This window comes from Thalassophryne amazonica, chromosome 4 (assembly GCF_902500255.1).
Source record: "Thalassophryne amazonica chromosome 4, fThaAma1.1, whole genome shotgun sequence".
Classification (NCBI taxonomy): domain Eukaryota; kingdom Metazoa; phylum Chordata; class Actinopteri; order Batrachoidiformes; family Batrachoididae; genus Thalassophryne; species Thalassophryne amazonica.
Window position 1 is genome coordinate 71510183 of NC_047106.1, and position 17661 is coordinate 71527843.

Below are 17661 nucleotides of genomic sequence, written 5' to 3' on the forward strand. Positions count from 1 at the left end.
ATGAAACACTTTGTGTGGTTTAACACTGCTGTGTATAACACACAGGAATGCGATGATGCAGAAAATGTGAGGTCATGCACATACAGTCTGTAGCGCACCTATTTTCTAGTGAAGTCAGGAAGTGCCGGCAGGCTCTCACACAAGGTGACCCCTTGACATGGCGCTGCTGCTCTAAACAGGATGGGTTCTCCTCTCGGGAGTGTGACAGCCTCCATCAGTTGGTGTCACAGCCTGAGGATTCCTGGTGTTTACCCCAACATGCCACACACAGTCAAACAAGACAAGTGACAGCATAGAAATGTTTTCCAATGCTGAAGTGTCTTTCTCTCCCCCCTCCAGGTACGTGGGTGACATTTGGGGGACAAATAACAGACGAGGTATGAAGCATTTCCTTATATGTTACATGTTTATTTTTTAAACAGACAGTAGACAAGTTTAATAATTACCTCCTATAATGAAGTTCGGCGGAGGTTATGTTTTCACCTCTGTTTGTCTGTTTATTTGTTTGTGAACAGCCTGAAACCCACAATTTTTCATGTATCATTATGAAATTTTAACTGAAGATTCATATCCTGATAGGCAAGAACTGATAAAACTTTCAAGGTCATAGGTCAAAGGTCAAAGTCAGAAAAAATCTTGGAAAATTGGAAAAAATCCCTATCTTTTACATTGAACAAATTTTTCAAAAATTCACAACTCTGACAAAAAAGGTTCAAATTTATTTCATATTTGAGAGCATTATGTACGATAGTATCCTTTATCGACTGACAACATTTGATCCAGATCTGATCCACATTACAGAGTTTGTGGATTTAAATTTGACACTGAAAACCCCATTTAATGTATATTTAAAATTACAGCTTTATCAAACATGCCCCAATCACTCTCATATTTGAAAGTGAGGTGCAGACTGGTACTCACTATCGCTTGACAAAGTTTGATCTGGATCTGATCAAGATTGTGGATTCTGTGGACATTTGAATTTAATACTGAAAAGCCCATTTGGTGTACATTTTGCATTATATCTCAAACAAAAGTGCCTCAATCACTCTCATTTTTCTGTTATGGATTTAGCTACACCACCAAAATTGGATGGAGGTTCCAGTTTTATACCTATTTGTCTGTCTTCCAGTTATCAGTCGGAAACCAAGTGCCAAAAAACAGTGACAAATTGTGCACAGCAGAGATAACCAATGTCTATGAAAATTATCTGAAAAAGAATTCAGAAACTGAAAAAGTGGAAAACAAGAAAACCTGACACCACAAAAAAACCCTTTGATTCAAGTGCATGAACTAAATACATACTCCTAACATTTGATCACATTTAATTTAGCTTATGAAAAAACACTTCTAACAAGACTTTGACCTTGAAAGTTTTTTACAAGGTTAAAATTTGTGGAATTGGAAACTAGTGTTTTGGCGGAGGTTTGCACTCTGAGTGTGGCGCTCTAGTTGTTTGATTTTTTTTTTTTTTTTTTTTTTTTGGCTTTATAAGCAAGCAGTGTTTGTGTATGTATGTCATACTGTCTTCTGTCAGTAATGTGAAATACATAAGACAACAGACATTTAAAGGATAAGCTCATGTTTTGCATCACATTAAAGTACTGTGATCAGTCAAACCACTGAGTGCTGTACTCAGTTTTGAAAACTGAATCATATGAGAGTAATCTATTTTTGAATAATCTATGCCTGCTTACAGTTATGTATTTTGAATGTTCAGTACACATTTAAGACTATCGCTTGATCTGCGACTATTATTTTCATAATTGATTAAATGATTTTTTTGATTAGCTTGTTAGTTGTTAGGTCAATAAAATGTAAAAAAAGCATGGTGAAAAATATCTAACGATGTTCAAAGCCCATGATGATGCCTTCAAATGTCTTGTTCAGTCCACAGACCAAAGATATTCAGTTTACTGCCAGATAGAAATAAAACAGCTAGTAAAGTAAACCAGAAAATATTTTCATTTAAAAAGCTGAAATCAAAGCATTTGGATACTTGAAGAAAAAAAAAAAAGGCTCAAAACAATTAGTTGATTATCAAATAATTAATTGCTACAACTCCAACTCCCACTTAATTGTTGCACACAAGAGACCAAATCCTGCCTAAAGGTTTTTCAAATTTGAAAACTAACAATGCAGTGTGGGAATCAAATTCATGCAAGTGTCAAGGTTCCTTATGGATTGACCTTGGGTCATGAATCGCAACCAACCAAGTATACGAGGTCTATTAGAAAAGAAACCGACCTTTTTATTTTTTCAAAAACTATATGGATTTGAATCACGTGTGATTGTGTCAGACAAGCTTGAACCCTCGTGCGCATGCGTGAGTTTTTTCACGCCTGTTGGTTGCGTCATTTGCCTGTGGGCAGGCTTTGAGTGAGCACTGATCCACCCCCCTCGTTGGAATTCCTTTGTCTGACTTCTTCCTGAGAGACTGGTGCTTTGCTTGATCAAAATTTTTTCAGGAATTGTAAGGCACATCCAAGTGGACACCATTCGAGAAATTCAGACGGTTTTCGGTGAAAATTTTAACGGCTGATGAGAAATTAAGGAGTGTTACTATCGCTTTAAGGACAGCCTACGGCGCCGGACGGCGCCGCACCCCGAGCCGCCGTCGTCAACCTGTTTCGAGCTGAAAACTTCCAAATTTAAGCCTCTGTTGACCCAGGACGTTGTGAGAGAGCAGAGAAGTTTCAGAAGAGGTCGGGATCAGCAGTTTATCCGGACATTCCACTGTTAATGAAAGACGTGTGGACGGATTTGCGCGTCGGCACGCAGCCGCTCATGGCGCGGCACCACAGCCAACACCAGCTGCTGCAGTCCTCAACACTGAGGTACCTGTCTGTTGGATCAAGCCCAGAGAAACGCACCACACACAGCCAAAATTTCAAAGCAACATTAGCATTAATGCTGTAATGAGAAATGACCTTTTGAGGATTTTCTTAAAAAAACTTTTAAAAGGCTTTACCCGTAATGATCTTGTTTGTACTTAATTTTTGTGGCATTTTTTTGAGTCGGCCCACAAGGTGTATATGAGTGTGAGTGTGCATCTTCTTTGTACACATTGTGATGAGCGGTAATATGCTTTGATGTTGCCGTTAGGGCTTTGCTTTGGTTGTCACACACACACACAGAGTGACACAGAGAACAAAGCCTGGGGGATACAGAAACACAAAACTTATATAAGACTATAACCCCATTATTTTCTTACCTTAAGGCTCACATGGCACGCCTGGAGCTGAAAAGTGCTTGTTCCTCTGAACATCCCCACTTCAATGTCACTATTACTGCTCACTGTGGCCTGACTGGTGGATGCTCTAATGTGGAAATGACATCCAGAGCTGCTGCTTCTGATAGGTGTAAAGGAAGAAAAAAAAAAAAAACAGTTTTAAACAACAATTCATTACTTTCATGGGAAGGGAAATCCTTAAGGTCTTACCGGAGACACATAACAGTGAAACCTTATTGTCAAAAATAATCAGAAAAATAATGAGGTGCTGCAGGGTCTCACCAGGCGTGCAACTGAAAGCCATTGATGGACAACAGCGTACAAGCTTTGTTTTACTAGCGCGTTGCCCGTGGGAATCCACAGTTTGGGTAGTGTTTAAAAAAATAAGTAGCTGACATTTTTCATGGGTGGTAATAAATTGTGCAAAGTTTCTATAATGATTTTAACTGAAAGTGCAGGAAATTAAAATGTGAACGTTTTGTGAATAATTGTATTTTGGCACATTTAGTTGATGTCATGTTCTACAACTGACAAGGTTGAGATATTTCCTTTGTTCAGAAGTTGTCTGGTTACCAGCCAGGAAGTTTTGCTGCGTAAAATATACTCTGCCGGGATAACATTTGGTCTCAGTCTAAATAAAGTAAAATACACTCTATTATAGAGTGAAATCAGCTCTACCGTCTTGCCAAATCAAGTGTTTCTACTCCAATAAGAGTTGATTTAGCACTCTGATAGAGTATATTTAACTCTATTTGGGACCAAATGTTATCCCAGCAGAGTAATTTTTGTAGAGCAAAATTTACTCTGCTGATTAATGGTGATATCAGTTGTTCAGTGTTTTTTACCTAATAGCCCTAATTTCTCCCAAAAATATCAGCGTTTATCCTTGACACAAAATACATAAAAAAAAAAAAAACAAATGGCAAATGTCAGCTCTTCCCGGTTTCTCTGTGATCGAAGGTGTACGCACACACACGCAGGCATACACGTGCACAGAGACCACTTCACTTGTTACATATAGATTTTTACCCTGATGTCTTGTTCAATGTCACAGATATCAAATGGATTTTTGGCCGTATCTGCCACCAAGCACAATGCACGTATAATTGTACAGCTGATGCAGATGGCCATGTTTACACACAGCGCTGACATCATATAATTGCACTCATTTGTGCGCCTCTGGGTGTGGTTGTCTAAAAATGTGGCATGGTTGGTAGTGTTGGCGAAGTGCTGTTGTGTGGCACCAGAATGCGATTACACCATAGGTCAGGAAAATAAATCATTAAATAACCTTCTCACACCCCACGACTGTTGGGATAGGCTCCAGCCCCCCTGTCACCCTTAAATGGAGTAAGTGGGTACAGTATATGGATGGATGGATGGATGGATGGATGGATGGATGGATGGATGGATGGATGGATGGATGGATGGATGGATGGATGGATGGATGGATAAAAAAAAACCTGGTGTAAAGTTGAGCCCAGACCTGACCTGATGTTTGTGATGTCATAAGGTGAAAGTAATAAGGAATGTTCATGCCCAAATATTACAAAATGCTATGAACCGTGAAATGCATCAGCAGTGTAATTTCAGCTTTATCTAAAAAGCACCCACATTTAAATACATAATATATGCATACAGTTATAAAGCGTTGAAAACAAAATAGATTTTAATGGTTCCTTTGAAAAGACCTTTTAATCTTTTATTAATTACTTATCATCATTTAGAAGTCAAAAAGGGAAATATCAGTTACTACTTAGAAAAAGTAGTATTTAGGTCATCAGTTATAAGTACTTGTAAATCAATGACTACAATTATAATTAAAGTAACAGAAAAAAGTCACGCTCATAGTTTTTTTTTAAAGATGGGTTTGATTATTGATGTTGTAGCTATTTTCAATTATTAAAGTTTTCAGTGAACATTTTCCTGGTGAATTAAATGCAAAGCAAGTTTTTTTTCCTGAAGATTAATGAATCTGTAGAACAAATGAACAGATTTTTCTGCAATCTGGCAACTGAAGAAGCCAAAATTTGACATCTCTTCTTAAAAACTGGTCTTAAAGTTTTTCTATTTGTGATCTGAGTCGTAACACATTCCAAGAGAGAAAGTCTAAAAATATGCTGTCAACATTTCCTCAGTCAAAAGGTGAGAAAATACACAAACAGATATTCATTTGCTTTGAATAAGCTGTGATGAAGAGGAGTTGCATTTGGAGGCTGTTTGAATGAGGAAATATTTTTTGGCCATTATTGGCCCTTTACCCTTTGCACCTCAGTCAATCACATATCCAGCAGACATGCCAGACATGCATTTTAAGCAGCTTTTAGTGCTTTTGTATAGAGGGTTTTCAATCACGTGACCGATTTGCTGCAGGACAGGTGTCATCTCCATTCTGGATTACAAGGAGCCTGGCGCGTAATAGAAAAATAGAGAGAATGTACGGTTATTACGATGCTTTAAATCCTTGAGATAAAGCTATTTATCATGATAGATGTGTAGCAGTTGGTTCAGTGGATCCGTATCTTATACCAGATAGTGAATTTAGTGGCAATGTAACGAACTGGCCGACAGTATCACACTGCGATATTGGGAACTAGGAAGCTGCCGACCAGGTCAGCCTCGCCGGCCTCCTGCAGAGCATCACGGTGGAGCTCTGAAAGCGGAAGTCGTCTTGAAGTCCTGAGCGATTTCTCTCACCAGGCGCTAGGAGGGCAGCTTGCGGATCAGCAGCTTGGTGCTGGAGGACCACAATGTAAATAAGCATCCGTATTGGAAGCGTTCTTGTGTTGCTGAATAAAATAAAATTCTGGGAGCAGTGGATTTCTGTTAGCGGCGGATCTCTCTCAGCGCCACAGTGCCGTGAGGCTTCTTCACACCAACGTTGAAGCTTCTGCAATTGTTCGCCAAATGCACGTAGTGTATCACAGCGGCCACCGTGTAGTACTCCAGAATGGGCACGGGACACAAAATGACATGACCGATACGTCACATGAAAACCCTCTATAGGGCAGAGGTGTGTACATGCACCTCACAGCCGGTGTCGCCGAACGAATGGTTCCCCCTAAAAATCAGTCACCCCGCCTTCACTGTGCATGCATCATTTCACAGAGTCAGCAGCAATTCACCAAAATCGCCTCGCTTCTGAATTTGTTGTTGAATTTCCACATAAATTCAACATTATTTCATAATTAAAGATGGGGGAGCGATCGGTGCGCAACAGCAGCATGTCTGGGTCTGACTGTCTGACTGTCTGACCTTTGATCACTTTGGATGTACCAAAGTGATCAAAGGGAATGATGTGATTATTATTAACGGTCAGATGACAAAGTAAAACTTCTTAAATCATTCTAAAGTCAGTTTCAAGCAGAAATGAGGTGATAACCAGGGAGTTGCTGCTGACACTCCGAAATGACATGCACAGTGAAGGCAGTGGGGACCGATTTTTAGGGCAGACCATTCAATCTGTGACACCTGCCCGCCATATATGCTGAATATACAGTTGCATAGGTTTACCGCTCCCACTAAAGGACATTGAAACCTCTTTATTTACTGTAGATAGTAAATACTTACAATATATTAATATATAGTTACTTGAATAGTTTTATTTGATATTTCTGAGCTTCAGGCAAAGTAAGGAGGGGGCTCAAAGAAATTGTTGCTCTCAAGCAGGCCCTGCCACACCTGCAGTGGTGCTGCCATTAATAAAATCACCACAGCTCATATTTCATTATTTCAAAGTTCGCACTAAGTGCAGTCTGACTAAGTAGCAACAAGATTCGGTCATCACTAGACTTTTCATTGACATTCAGTGACTGAACTTTCACTGAGGGTACGCATGAATGAGCAGTGATGAAAGGCTGAACAGTCATCCATTAAAAAGTGAACACTGTACTCAGCGTTCTGTGGTTGACTGTCGTCCGTCTCCATTTTTCAACTCTGCCTAAAAGACCTGTCCCTCTTAACTAATCTCAACCTACAAAAAGCCCTTTACTGAGGAAAAAAAAAAGATTCAGCTTATGCGCTCATCCCTGGAATTCTCAGTTCATTTTCATCCTTTTACCCTCACTCTTTTTGGCATTCACCTTTTCTGCTCATTATAGCTCAGAATTTCTCTCTTAACTGGTTCTTCATGACTTTACTGAAAATTGTGCTGCAGTTCTCCCAGCAGATATCACTTAGATACCGATCAGCCTATTCATCTTCCATCATCTCTCTGTACTGAATTATTCCATCCTTCACTGGACCCATTTAATGTTTCCATTATCCATCTATCTTTTCTTTCTGCTCTGCTTGTCTTAATGCCACATTGAGGCTGATGGGACATTCTGAAATGGAGCCAGTGTTCTTGTTATATTTCACTTCCCTAAAACCTTCCCTGGGAGATCTAAAACTGCATTGACAACCTGCATTAATTCAGTGGTACCATCTGACACCTTATTAACAATCAGTGGTGGCCTTGGTGGCCAGCAGACCTAGGCTTTGGAAATGAATTAAAGTGAAGATAATTTCAAGCTATATGTAACTTTAAATCCACATATACAGTATGTTAAGAGCAGAGTTGACCAAATCTTTCCCTTGAAGAGCCATAGATTAATCTGAATGGAGGGGCATGGTAAAAAAAAAAAGTAAAATTTCCATACCGGATATATCAATGCCAGGGTTAACAATGACAGCCATGGGTATTGATGCCCAGCAGAGTCCAGGCAAAAACTGTGCATCTGTTGAAGAAGAAGAAGAACTTTGGATGGAGACAGTATTTCTGGTAAAAGGAGAGAGTTGCCTGATAAGATGTTGAGGAGAAAGGTAGATATACTGTGTATACAAGAGACCAAGTGGAAAGGAACTAAGGCCAGAATCATCACAGGTGGATTCAGAATGTTCTATTATGGTGTGGATGGGAGGAGAAATGGTGTTTGGGTTATTCTAAAAGGTAGAGCATATTAAGAGTGTGTTGGAGGTTAAGGGTAGTATCTCACTGGGCTGCAACTGTTGAGGAGTGGTTGGAGACACAAAATTGCAACAAAACAGGCAAATTAATGACAATTTTTCAGTTGAAGTCTCACTGAATTGGTATTTATGACATGTTAGCGCATGCTGCTTGAATGTGGGCCAAATACACAAATTTGCAGCAATAAAAGGGCCAAAAATTGTGAGTAGTCCACATACGTAGCATGCAAGTGCAGCATAAATGCTGCACTGCAATCAAGTGAATGTCCAGTACCACTTGAACAGCCTTTGCAGGTGCAAGGATTTGTAGGGAAATGCCGTATGGCACAAATTTAACAGCCATTCGTGTGGCTAAAATGATGACAAGTTTGTGCACAAAGTGCTGAGGATGGCTGTGGACTGCTAAGTGTGAAAAGAGGTTGTGAAAAATTCCCTTTACTGTAAACACGCAAGAAAAGCACTGTAAATAATAACACAATAAAATAAATAATGAAATAGTAGTGAATAAATAATAATTTAAAAAACGTGGAAGAAAAACGTGGACAGTGCACTCACTGACTTGCAGAATGATGTCCAGGAGCTGCGTCTCATCAATAGTATTGTTGGTGCTGGAATTATTGTCCTCTCGTCCTGAGAATGACCAGTATACAATCTGCTGGCTGTGCTCTGGGATCTGTGTCAAAACACTCCTTGACACACTCACAGACTCTAGGATCCACCTCGATATGCTGGAACAGCCACCTCGCCGCAAATTGCTGAAGATGATACAATGAAACATTAAACTTACTTCTGATGGATGATGCAGCTTGTCTGTGCTGGACAGGACTCATCCAGCCCCTGATGTGCATGCATGGCTGCTCCAATGCATGAAACTTACTTCCATTAGATTAGGTTTAGACCGGACTCATCTAGCCCACTGACGTGTGTGCATGGCCGGACCGACGCAATAAACTTACTTCCACTGGACAACGCACCTTCTCTGCTGCTCAGGATGACTGTGGACCGCTATGAAGCTTTGAGGACCACATTGGAAATAAGTGTTTTATACTTTAATTTGTTATCCTCTGTATTATTTATACAGTACTTATTATTATACAGGTATGAATTTTATTAAATAAATCCAACCAACTAACCAACCATGCTGTTGATATGTAAAATTAACAACTGTAGGCACAGAAGAAAAAGCACTGTAAATAATAATAAAATTAAATAAAATAAATATTGAAATAAAAACAAATTATTTGTTATTATTTCATTACTTATTTTATTAAAAAAATAACGAGAAAAATAGAATAATAATAAAAAAGTCTACCATGTTCCATGGAGAAAAAAAATGGAAATGTTTTCATCACTCTAAGAGTGAAAGTGCACTCACCGATGGCTGACATATTGTCCAACAGTGACAGCCCTCTATGTCTCAACAATACAGTATAGAAAGTTGCAAATGATAACAAAAGCATGAAACTTATTTCTAATGTTCTTCTCAATAAAAATAAAATTAAATAATGTGCTTGGATTTGAAAATTGCTTTGTCAAAGTTGGTCATTTTTACTATATTCTATTCTTAAACAATTACTGTTTCTATTCTATTCTATATATTTTAATGTAATGGATTCTCAGGGTGTTTTGACATCAAATTTTGAATTGACCAAAAATGGGGTAAAATGTGGTATGATAAAAAAAAAAAAAAAACTTTACCATGCCTAATCAATCTATTTGAAGGGTAACTGGTGAAAATTTCATCAAAATCCGAGTCAGGCCATCGGGACACCTATATCACCACCCGCATGATTTTCTCATAGACAGCTCATTAAGGTGACAACTGGATGTCTTTGGTACTAGATCTTAACAAGGTGAAGTCCACATTGAAAAGATGTTCCTATTCGCTTGACTACTGGGGAATTCCCCTTTGACTGACTGGGTAGAGCCTTGGTCTCAGGTATGACCAATCTGGTGTTTAAACCCCACTGTGGCCACAAGGATATGCCATCTGCTCACACTTTGCTGGAATGACTTTGTAATATGTCTTTTTTAAATAAAAAGAGACCTTTCAAAGGCACAGTTTGAAACAACTTATTGTAACTTTTAAATCATCATCAAATAATAAAATGCATTTTATTTCCACCTCTTACGCCATGGATAAGGTTCAACATTTCATTAGTGTGATCACAGATATGCTTGGATTGCTGACCTGTTGATTGGTGTTGCTGTTGCATCTGAGTTATGCTGAAACAGATTCTCAGAGTGGAGATTATCCAGTTCTTTCAGAAGCAACACCTCAACTGTCTGCCACCACCAAAAACTGCAGCACAAATGCATACACACTCCCACAAACTGCACAAACATCTGTGGGCACACACACGGTTCAACAAAGTCCACAAGTGAGATACACATAGTATTCACAGGAGCGCTTATGAAAACACACAAAGTCAACAGGGAAATGATGGCAAATTCATTTATAGTCTCCCTGCAATAAAAAAAAAACAAGTATGGGTAAATTAGATCCTGATGACATGATTTATGGCTTCTGTGTTGGCAAAAATGTGGAAGAATATGTGCCACACACACACACAGTCCACAACTTCAAAAACGTCAGGTGTTGAAAAAGAGAATGAAGAAGTGTCTGCTTCAGCTATTTTCATACAAACCTTTGGTTTGTGTGGATTTAATGTGTTCACTGAAGCCGCGGGTCACGAGCGCAGCTTCCCCGAGGCCTCGAGCAGCAACTGCGAACCCATCAGTGCGGATACACTGAGGCCGTGCGCCACCAGCACAGTGTAGATTCATCCCGGCTCGCGGTGACCAACAACACAGGCTGACAACATCGGCGATTGCTAACAAGCAGCCCACAAGTCGGCCATGGGGCCTAAGAAGGTTCTGACAGTGGAGGAGGGTGATAACATTAAAAAGTCTCTGGACTTTTTATCGGAGGTGATTTCTGTTGTGAAACTGCAGCAGAAATCAATCATGATCTGGTGGAGGAGGTAAAGGCGTTATGGCTCCAGAACACCGAGAAAGACTGGTGTCTGGTTCATTTGGAAAATTGAGTGGCTGAATTGGAACAATACACCAGAATTAATGATGTCATCATCACAGGTCTTTACATCAAACCACGGTCCTATGCAGGGGCGGTGATAGATGAGAGCGGAGGGGAGCCCAGTAAGCAGGAGGTCAGCTCTGTGGAGCAACAGGTGGCTGACTTCCTTCAATCCAAAGGTATAGAGATGGATTTGAGCAATATTGAAGCGTGCCACCCTCTGCCCCGGAGAGATGACGGTGACAAACGAGCCGTCATCATGAGATTTATTAACATAAAACACAAAACCGCACTGTTAAACCAAAGAAGAAAGGGTCAAACGTTTTCATCAATGAACATCTGACCAAGCAAAATGGCAACATTGCCAGAAAAGCACGCTTCTTAAAGAAACAGGGAAAAATACAACACACATGGACTTCAAACTGTAAAATATTCATTAAATTGAACGGAACGCCTGAACAAGCAAAAGTCATAGTAATTAGAAACATCGAGGAGCTGGACAAATATGAACAATAAGGTATGAGGACTCAAAGACAACACAGCACCATGAGACAGACTGGAGCAACCTATTCATCCACATCATCTACACCCGGAGACAAGAGGGATATAATGACCAAGGAAAATGATCTGTTTATTTCTGCCCAGGAGCTCTGCCTAGAAACATTTAATTATAATAATTCTGCTAACCGCCCCTTCGAATCTGATAATGATCCAGATTCCTTTTTAGTGAGAATATCGTGCGACAGTGCAAATATTTCACAGAAGAACAATTCAAAGATTATAAAATCAATGATGAAGATTTTTCACTTATGCATTTTAACAGTAGAAGTCTTTCACTTATGTCCAGTATTAATGATTGTTTGAAAACATCCCAAAAATTTTTTTTCAGTTATTGCAATTTTAGATACATGGTTAACTGAGGATAATAAAGATCTAGTATATCTCGATGGTTACGAACTGTTCCTGGTTAATTGGCAGACGAGAAAAGGGGCGGGGGCGTTGCATTGTATGTACGATCAGATTACAATTGTAAATTAGTTATCAACATGTCATTTTCAGTGGACAACATCATGGAATGTGTTACCGTAGAAATTACATTTATAAACTCCAAAAACATGGTTGTTAGTTGCATTTACAGAGCTCCTGGGGCAAATATTGACACCTTTGAAGATGTTGTCTTGGGAATGTATAACAAAATTAACAGAAATAAACACTTATTTGTCTGTGGAGATTTCAATATAGATTTTTTAAATCCTCATAATCATCCACAGATCACCTCATTTATAAACACCTTGTACTGTTTAGGACTGTTTCCAACCATCATTCATCCTAGCAGAGTAACTATGGACTCAACAACTCTTATCGACAATATTTTAACCAACGCTGTATTCGGTAATCTTAGTGCGGGACTACTGGTCAGTGATATTACTGATCATTTGCCTGTTTTTCAGTTTTTGCACTGGATGGCTGTTATAAGTATCAAAGTAATACTAAAATCATGAGTAGAAAAGTAACACCTGAATCAGTTGAAAATTTAAGGGAGGATTTATCAAGTCAGAACTGGTCAGATGTTTTTGTTGTTGATGTTGACAGGTCATATGATGCTTTTATTTCCATTATTTCCAGGTTATATGACAAACACTGTCCTCTTGTTGACAAAGTGTACAAAAGTCAATACAGCAATAAACCATGGATAACTAAGGGACTTCAGAGGGCATGTAAAAAGAAAAACGTACTGTATAAACAATTCATAAATCTATGAACTAAGGAAGCTGAAAGTAAACATAAAACATACGAGGTCTGCTGGAAAAGGATCCGACCTTTTTATTTTTTGCAAAAACCTGATGGATATGAATCACGTGTGTTTGTATGAGCCAACCTTGAACCTTCGTGCGCATGCGTGAATTTTTTCACGCCTGTCGATTGCGTCATTTGCTGTAAGCAGCCTTTGTGTGAGGATGGGTGGAGTCTCTCGTCGGGTTTTCATTTCAAGGAAAATGGCAGAACGACTGGAGCAGTGCAACTGCATCAAATTTTGCCAGAAACTGGGCGACAGTCAGGTGGAAACCATTCGGAAGATTCAGGCGGCTTTCGGTGACGATGCTTTGGGCATCACACAGATTAAGGAGCGGTACAACCGGTTTAAAGAGCAAAAGCTCCTCCGTGGTGAAGTCTCACAGGACATGCTGTGACATGCCCACCTCTTCCACAATTTCTCGGATAGTCACACGACTGAAAAGCCACCGAAAGCCATCTGAATCTTCTGAATGGTGGATGAGGTGGGCATCATTTTTCGGAGTCCAGCATGTCCTGTGAGACTTCGTCAGAAGCTTCAGGAAAGAATTCCTCCGCCACTCTTTTCATGGCCAAATCTTCTTTCACAGTGGAATGTACCAAAAAAGTGCTGATGTCCACCTCTTCCGCATTTTCTCAGATAGTCACACGATGTTCCCACATCACCACAGCGTTCACTTTGGAAATGATCTGGTCATTTCAGCATGTTGATGACCGACCGGAGCGCAGCGTGCTCTCCACCGTTGTGCGGACGTCTTTAAACCGGTTGTACCGCTCCTTAATCTGTGTGATGCCCAAAGCATCGTCACTGAATGCCGCCTGAATCTTCCGAATGGTTTCCACCTGGCTGTCGCCCAGTTTCTGGCAAAATTTGATGCAGTAGCGCTGCTTCAGTCGTTCCGCCATTTTCCTTGAAATGAAAATCCGATGAGAGACAACACCCATCCTCACACAAAGGCTGCTTACCAGCAAATGACGCAATCAACAGGCGTGAAAAATTCACGCCTGCGCACAAAGGTTCAAGGTTGGCTCATGCAAGCACACCGTGATTCAAATCAATCAGGTTTTTGCAAAAATAAAAAGGTCAGATACTTTTCTAACAGACCTCATAAGAATAAGTTAACCAACATCATGAGACTCAGTAAGAAAGATATTACAGTGAGTTACTTCTCAAAGTAGAATAACATCAAAAATACATGGAACATTTTAAATGAAATAATAAATAAGAATCGAACTACTAGAGATTATCCTTCATTTTTCATATTAATTTTCATAATAACAACAACATCACAGTTGATAACAACAAGTCCATTGCTGACCACTTTAACGAATACTTCGTTAATGTGGGTAAAAATCTTGCAAGTAAAATTGATTCATTGACTAATAACTTCTGGGTAAATAATTCAACATTTAACAAGTCTGTTTCAGTGTTTATTGGTGGTACCGATGAAAGGGAAATGCTTGATCTGGTTCATGGTTCAAAAAGTAAGAAATCGACTGATTTCAATAATTTGGATATGGCTTTATTAAAAAAAAATTATTGATTGTATAGTAAAACCGTTCAGTTACATTTGCAATATGTCTCTTAGTACTGGTAAATTTCCCTCTCAAATGAAAATAGCCAAAGTAATACCTCTGTAATACCTCTGTTTAAAACTAATTATAATTATAGACCTATATCACTCCTGCACAATTTTCCAAAATTTTGGAAAAAATATTTGCTAAAAGATTGAATGATTATTTATTGAAGAAGGACATAATAAGTGAAGAACAATACAGATTCAGAAAGTTTCGAACTACATCACAGGCTTTGATGGACTTTATATAGCAACTGCAATTGACAATAAACAATACACAGTAGGTGTTTTTTTTTTAATTTGCAGAAAGCATTTGACACGATTAACCATGGAATATTATTAACTAAACTGCAGAAATACGGTATCAGAGGTCTGGCATATGAATGGATAACTAGTTATTTACATGGCAGATTTCAGTATGTTCAATTTAATAATACAAACTCTGAGCTCAGGGAAGTCACATGTGGGGTGCCGCAGGGTTCAGTGTTGGGTCCTTTGTTGTTTATATTGTATAAAATGATATAAGTTGGGTGTCAATATCACTGAGATGTGTCCTTTTTGCGGATGATACCACTGTGTTTGCAGTGGTGATAATCTTGAACATTTTCTGGACATGATGGAGAAAGAACTGGAAAAGTTTAAGGCTTGGTTTGACGCTAATAAGTTGTCACTCCACCTTGGGAAACCAAATGTATTATATTGGAAATAAACAGGCACCCAAATGTAAAAATTTAACCATAAACACAAGGAAATTTTAGGTGTTGTAATTGATAATAAACTTAGCTGGAAATCACATATAAATTATGTCAAATCGAAATTGTCAAAAACTATTGTCATTCTGTATAAAGCCAAAGATGCACTGCCGCAAGAAGGGTTACTTGCTTATATCATTCTCTGATGGTACCATATATGACATATTGTTGAGTTGAGGGGAAACACAAATCAACATCAATCCACTGTTTCTTTTGCAAAAACGAGCCGTACGAGTTATCTGCAATAAACCCTATCGTGATCCAACTCATTCTCTATTTGTGTCTTTAAATGTATTAAAATTCAGAGATCTGGTTGATTATATCACAATTCAACTTTGTTTCATGCGAAAAAAACAAGCCTTACCGAGACATGTCCAGAATCTGTTCAGATTGAGGGAACCCAGTTATAGTTAAGAGGTTGTGCACTTTTTATGAAACCATCAGTAAGAACAAATGTAAAGGGTTTTTGTGTGTCTGTGGTTGGGGTGAGGAAATGGAACAAATGTTCAACAGAGATTAATGTGTGGTACCTTAGTACGATTCAAGAAACTACTCAAAAAGAACATCATGTCTAGGTATCATAAAGATAACAATATGATTTGATTTATAGGGACTGTTTAAATTAGAAATGGGTACGTATGTGTATATTTAAATGTACGTATGTAGGTGTAAGTATATTTATGTAGGTGCATGTATGTGTGTATGTATATATATATATATATATATATATATATATATATGGCATGGCCCAAGCAGAGGGTCACCCCCTAGAGCTTGGTCTGCTTGAGGTTTCTTCCTAAGAGGGAGTTTTTCCTCACCACAGTTGCCTCATGCTTGCTCTGGGGGTCGGTAAGGTTAGTCCTTATTTGAGTAAAGTGACTTGGGCCAAATTTGTTGTGATTTGGTGCTTTATATATATACATAATATAATTATACATGAATTGAAGTGCAAATGAACATTGAAGTGTATGTCTGTGTGTTGATATGTAGTGTGTTGTGAATTTGTGTTTATGTTATTATGACTGTTATAACTGTTGGACTTGTACTAGCAGGGGTGGGCGTTGATAAGCTTTGCTTCTGCCCACACCCTTTCGGACTCACAGGTTTGTTTATATAATACTCATGTTATTTGTGTGTTTTTGTTCTTTCGGATTTTGTGTGTGCCGAATAAATTTGTTCATTCATTCAATTCATTCATTCATTTATTTGTGAAGCTGTTGCTTGAATTTTAGAATGTAACTACTGATGAACAGATTTCTCAGCTTCAGTACATTTCTGTGCAGAAACAGTATCTATCTAGAAAACCACATACTGCTTTTTCTTTCACAGCTGAATTGATACAATGTCCACTGCACAGTTTGTATTTCTTTATTAGAATGTAACTGCTATGGAACAGACAGTAACTGTTTAACTCTGATTCAGTACATTTTTGTGTGAACTTTCTCTCTCTCTCTCTCTTTCTCTCTCTCTCCTCTCTCTCTCCCTCTCCCACCGTTACCATTAATCAGAATCAGAATCGCCTTTATTGTCATTGTAATTTGCATTACACCCAGATTTGAGTGCAACTCCAAAAAGGTACTTTCTGTGGTGCAAGTAATTTTTGGCCAAATAAAAGACAGTGAAATTAACAGTAAATTATTCAGAGTATATTTACAACTAATATAAACTAATCAATCCACTGAGCAAGCAACAGTTGGCAAACACATATGGGATATTCTGTAGGCAAAACAAAGTTTCTTATTGGGTTGATCTGGTGCATCAAAAGTCACCAAATTTTTTATTATTCTGTCCTCATATTATATTTTTAAATATGGTAATGTTTTTTTTAAGTTATTGTATCAACAATCTTGAGGGCATGAATTCACACCCTGTTTGTGGCCAAGGACAATTTTTCTAATTTTTTTTCTTCATTATTATTTTTTTTGCAGAGGTTAGCCAATTGTATCCATTGACGTGCCAGAAAACCTCTCATTCTGAGACCTGTACTATGTGTGAGGTGCTGGTATACTTTGGTCAACATGAATAAATCAGACTGTCATCGTCGTCCTGTATAAGACACAAACATGGCCATGACTAATTACCTGCCTACATACAGTTGTATGCAAAAGTTTGGGCACCCCTGATCATTTTCATGATTTTCCTTTATAAATCATTGGTTGTCTGGATTAGGGTTGGGTATTGAGAACCGGTTCTTTTCGGGTATCGTTAAGAAATTATTCGATCCACCGATATCAATAGTCTTTTTGCTTAACGATTCCCTTATCGGTCCTTCCGAGCAGCCGTTGTTTTTGAGTGTGTTTGTTGGGAAAATGATCATTTCTC

General features: G+C 38.6%; 1 protein-coding gene across 2 annotated transcripts in view; it reads left to right on the top strand.

Moving 5' to 3' along the window:
• kcnab1a (potassium voltage-gated channel, shaker-related subfamily, beta member 1 a) overlaps window positions 1–17661 on the top strand; it is a 385002-nt gene that overhangs the window by 285825 nt on the left and 81516 nt on the right. For both annotated transcript variants that reach the window (XM_034168097.1, XM_034168098.1), the window contains exon 3: window positions 340–377. In XM_034168097.1, coding sequence (XP_034023988.1) covers window positions 340–377 — 38 coding nt within the window. The remainder of the gene's footprint in view (window positions 1–339; window positions 378–17661) is intronic.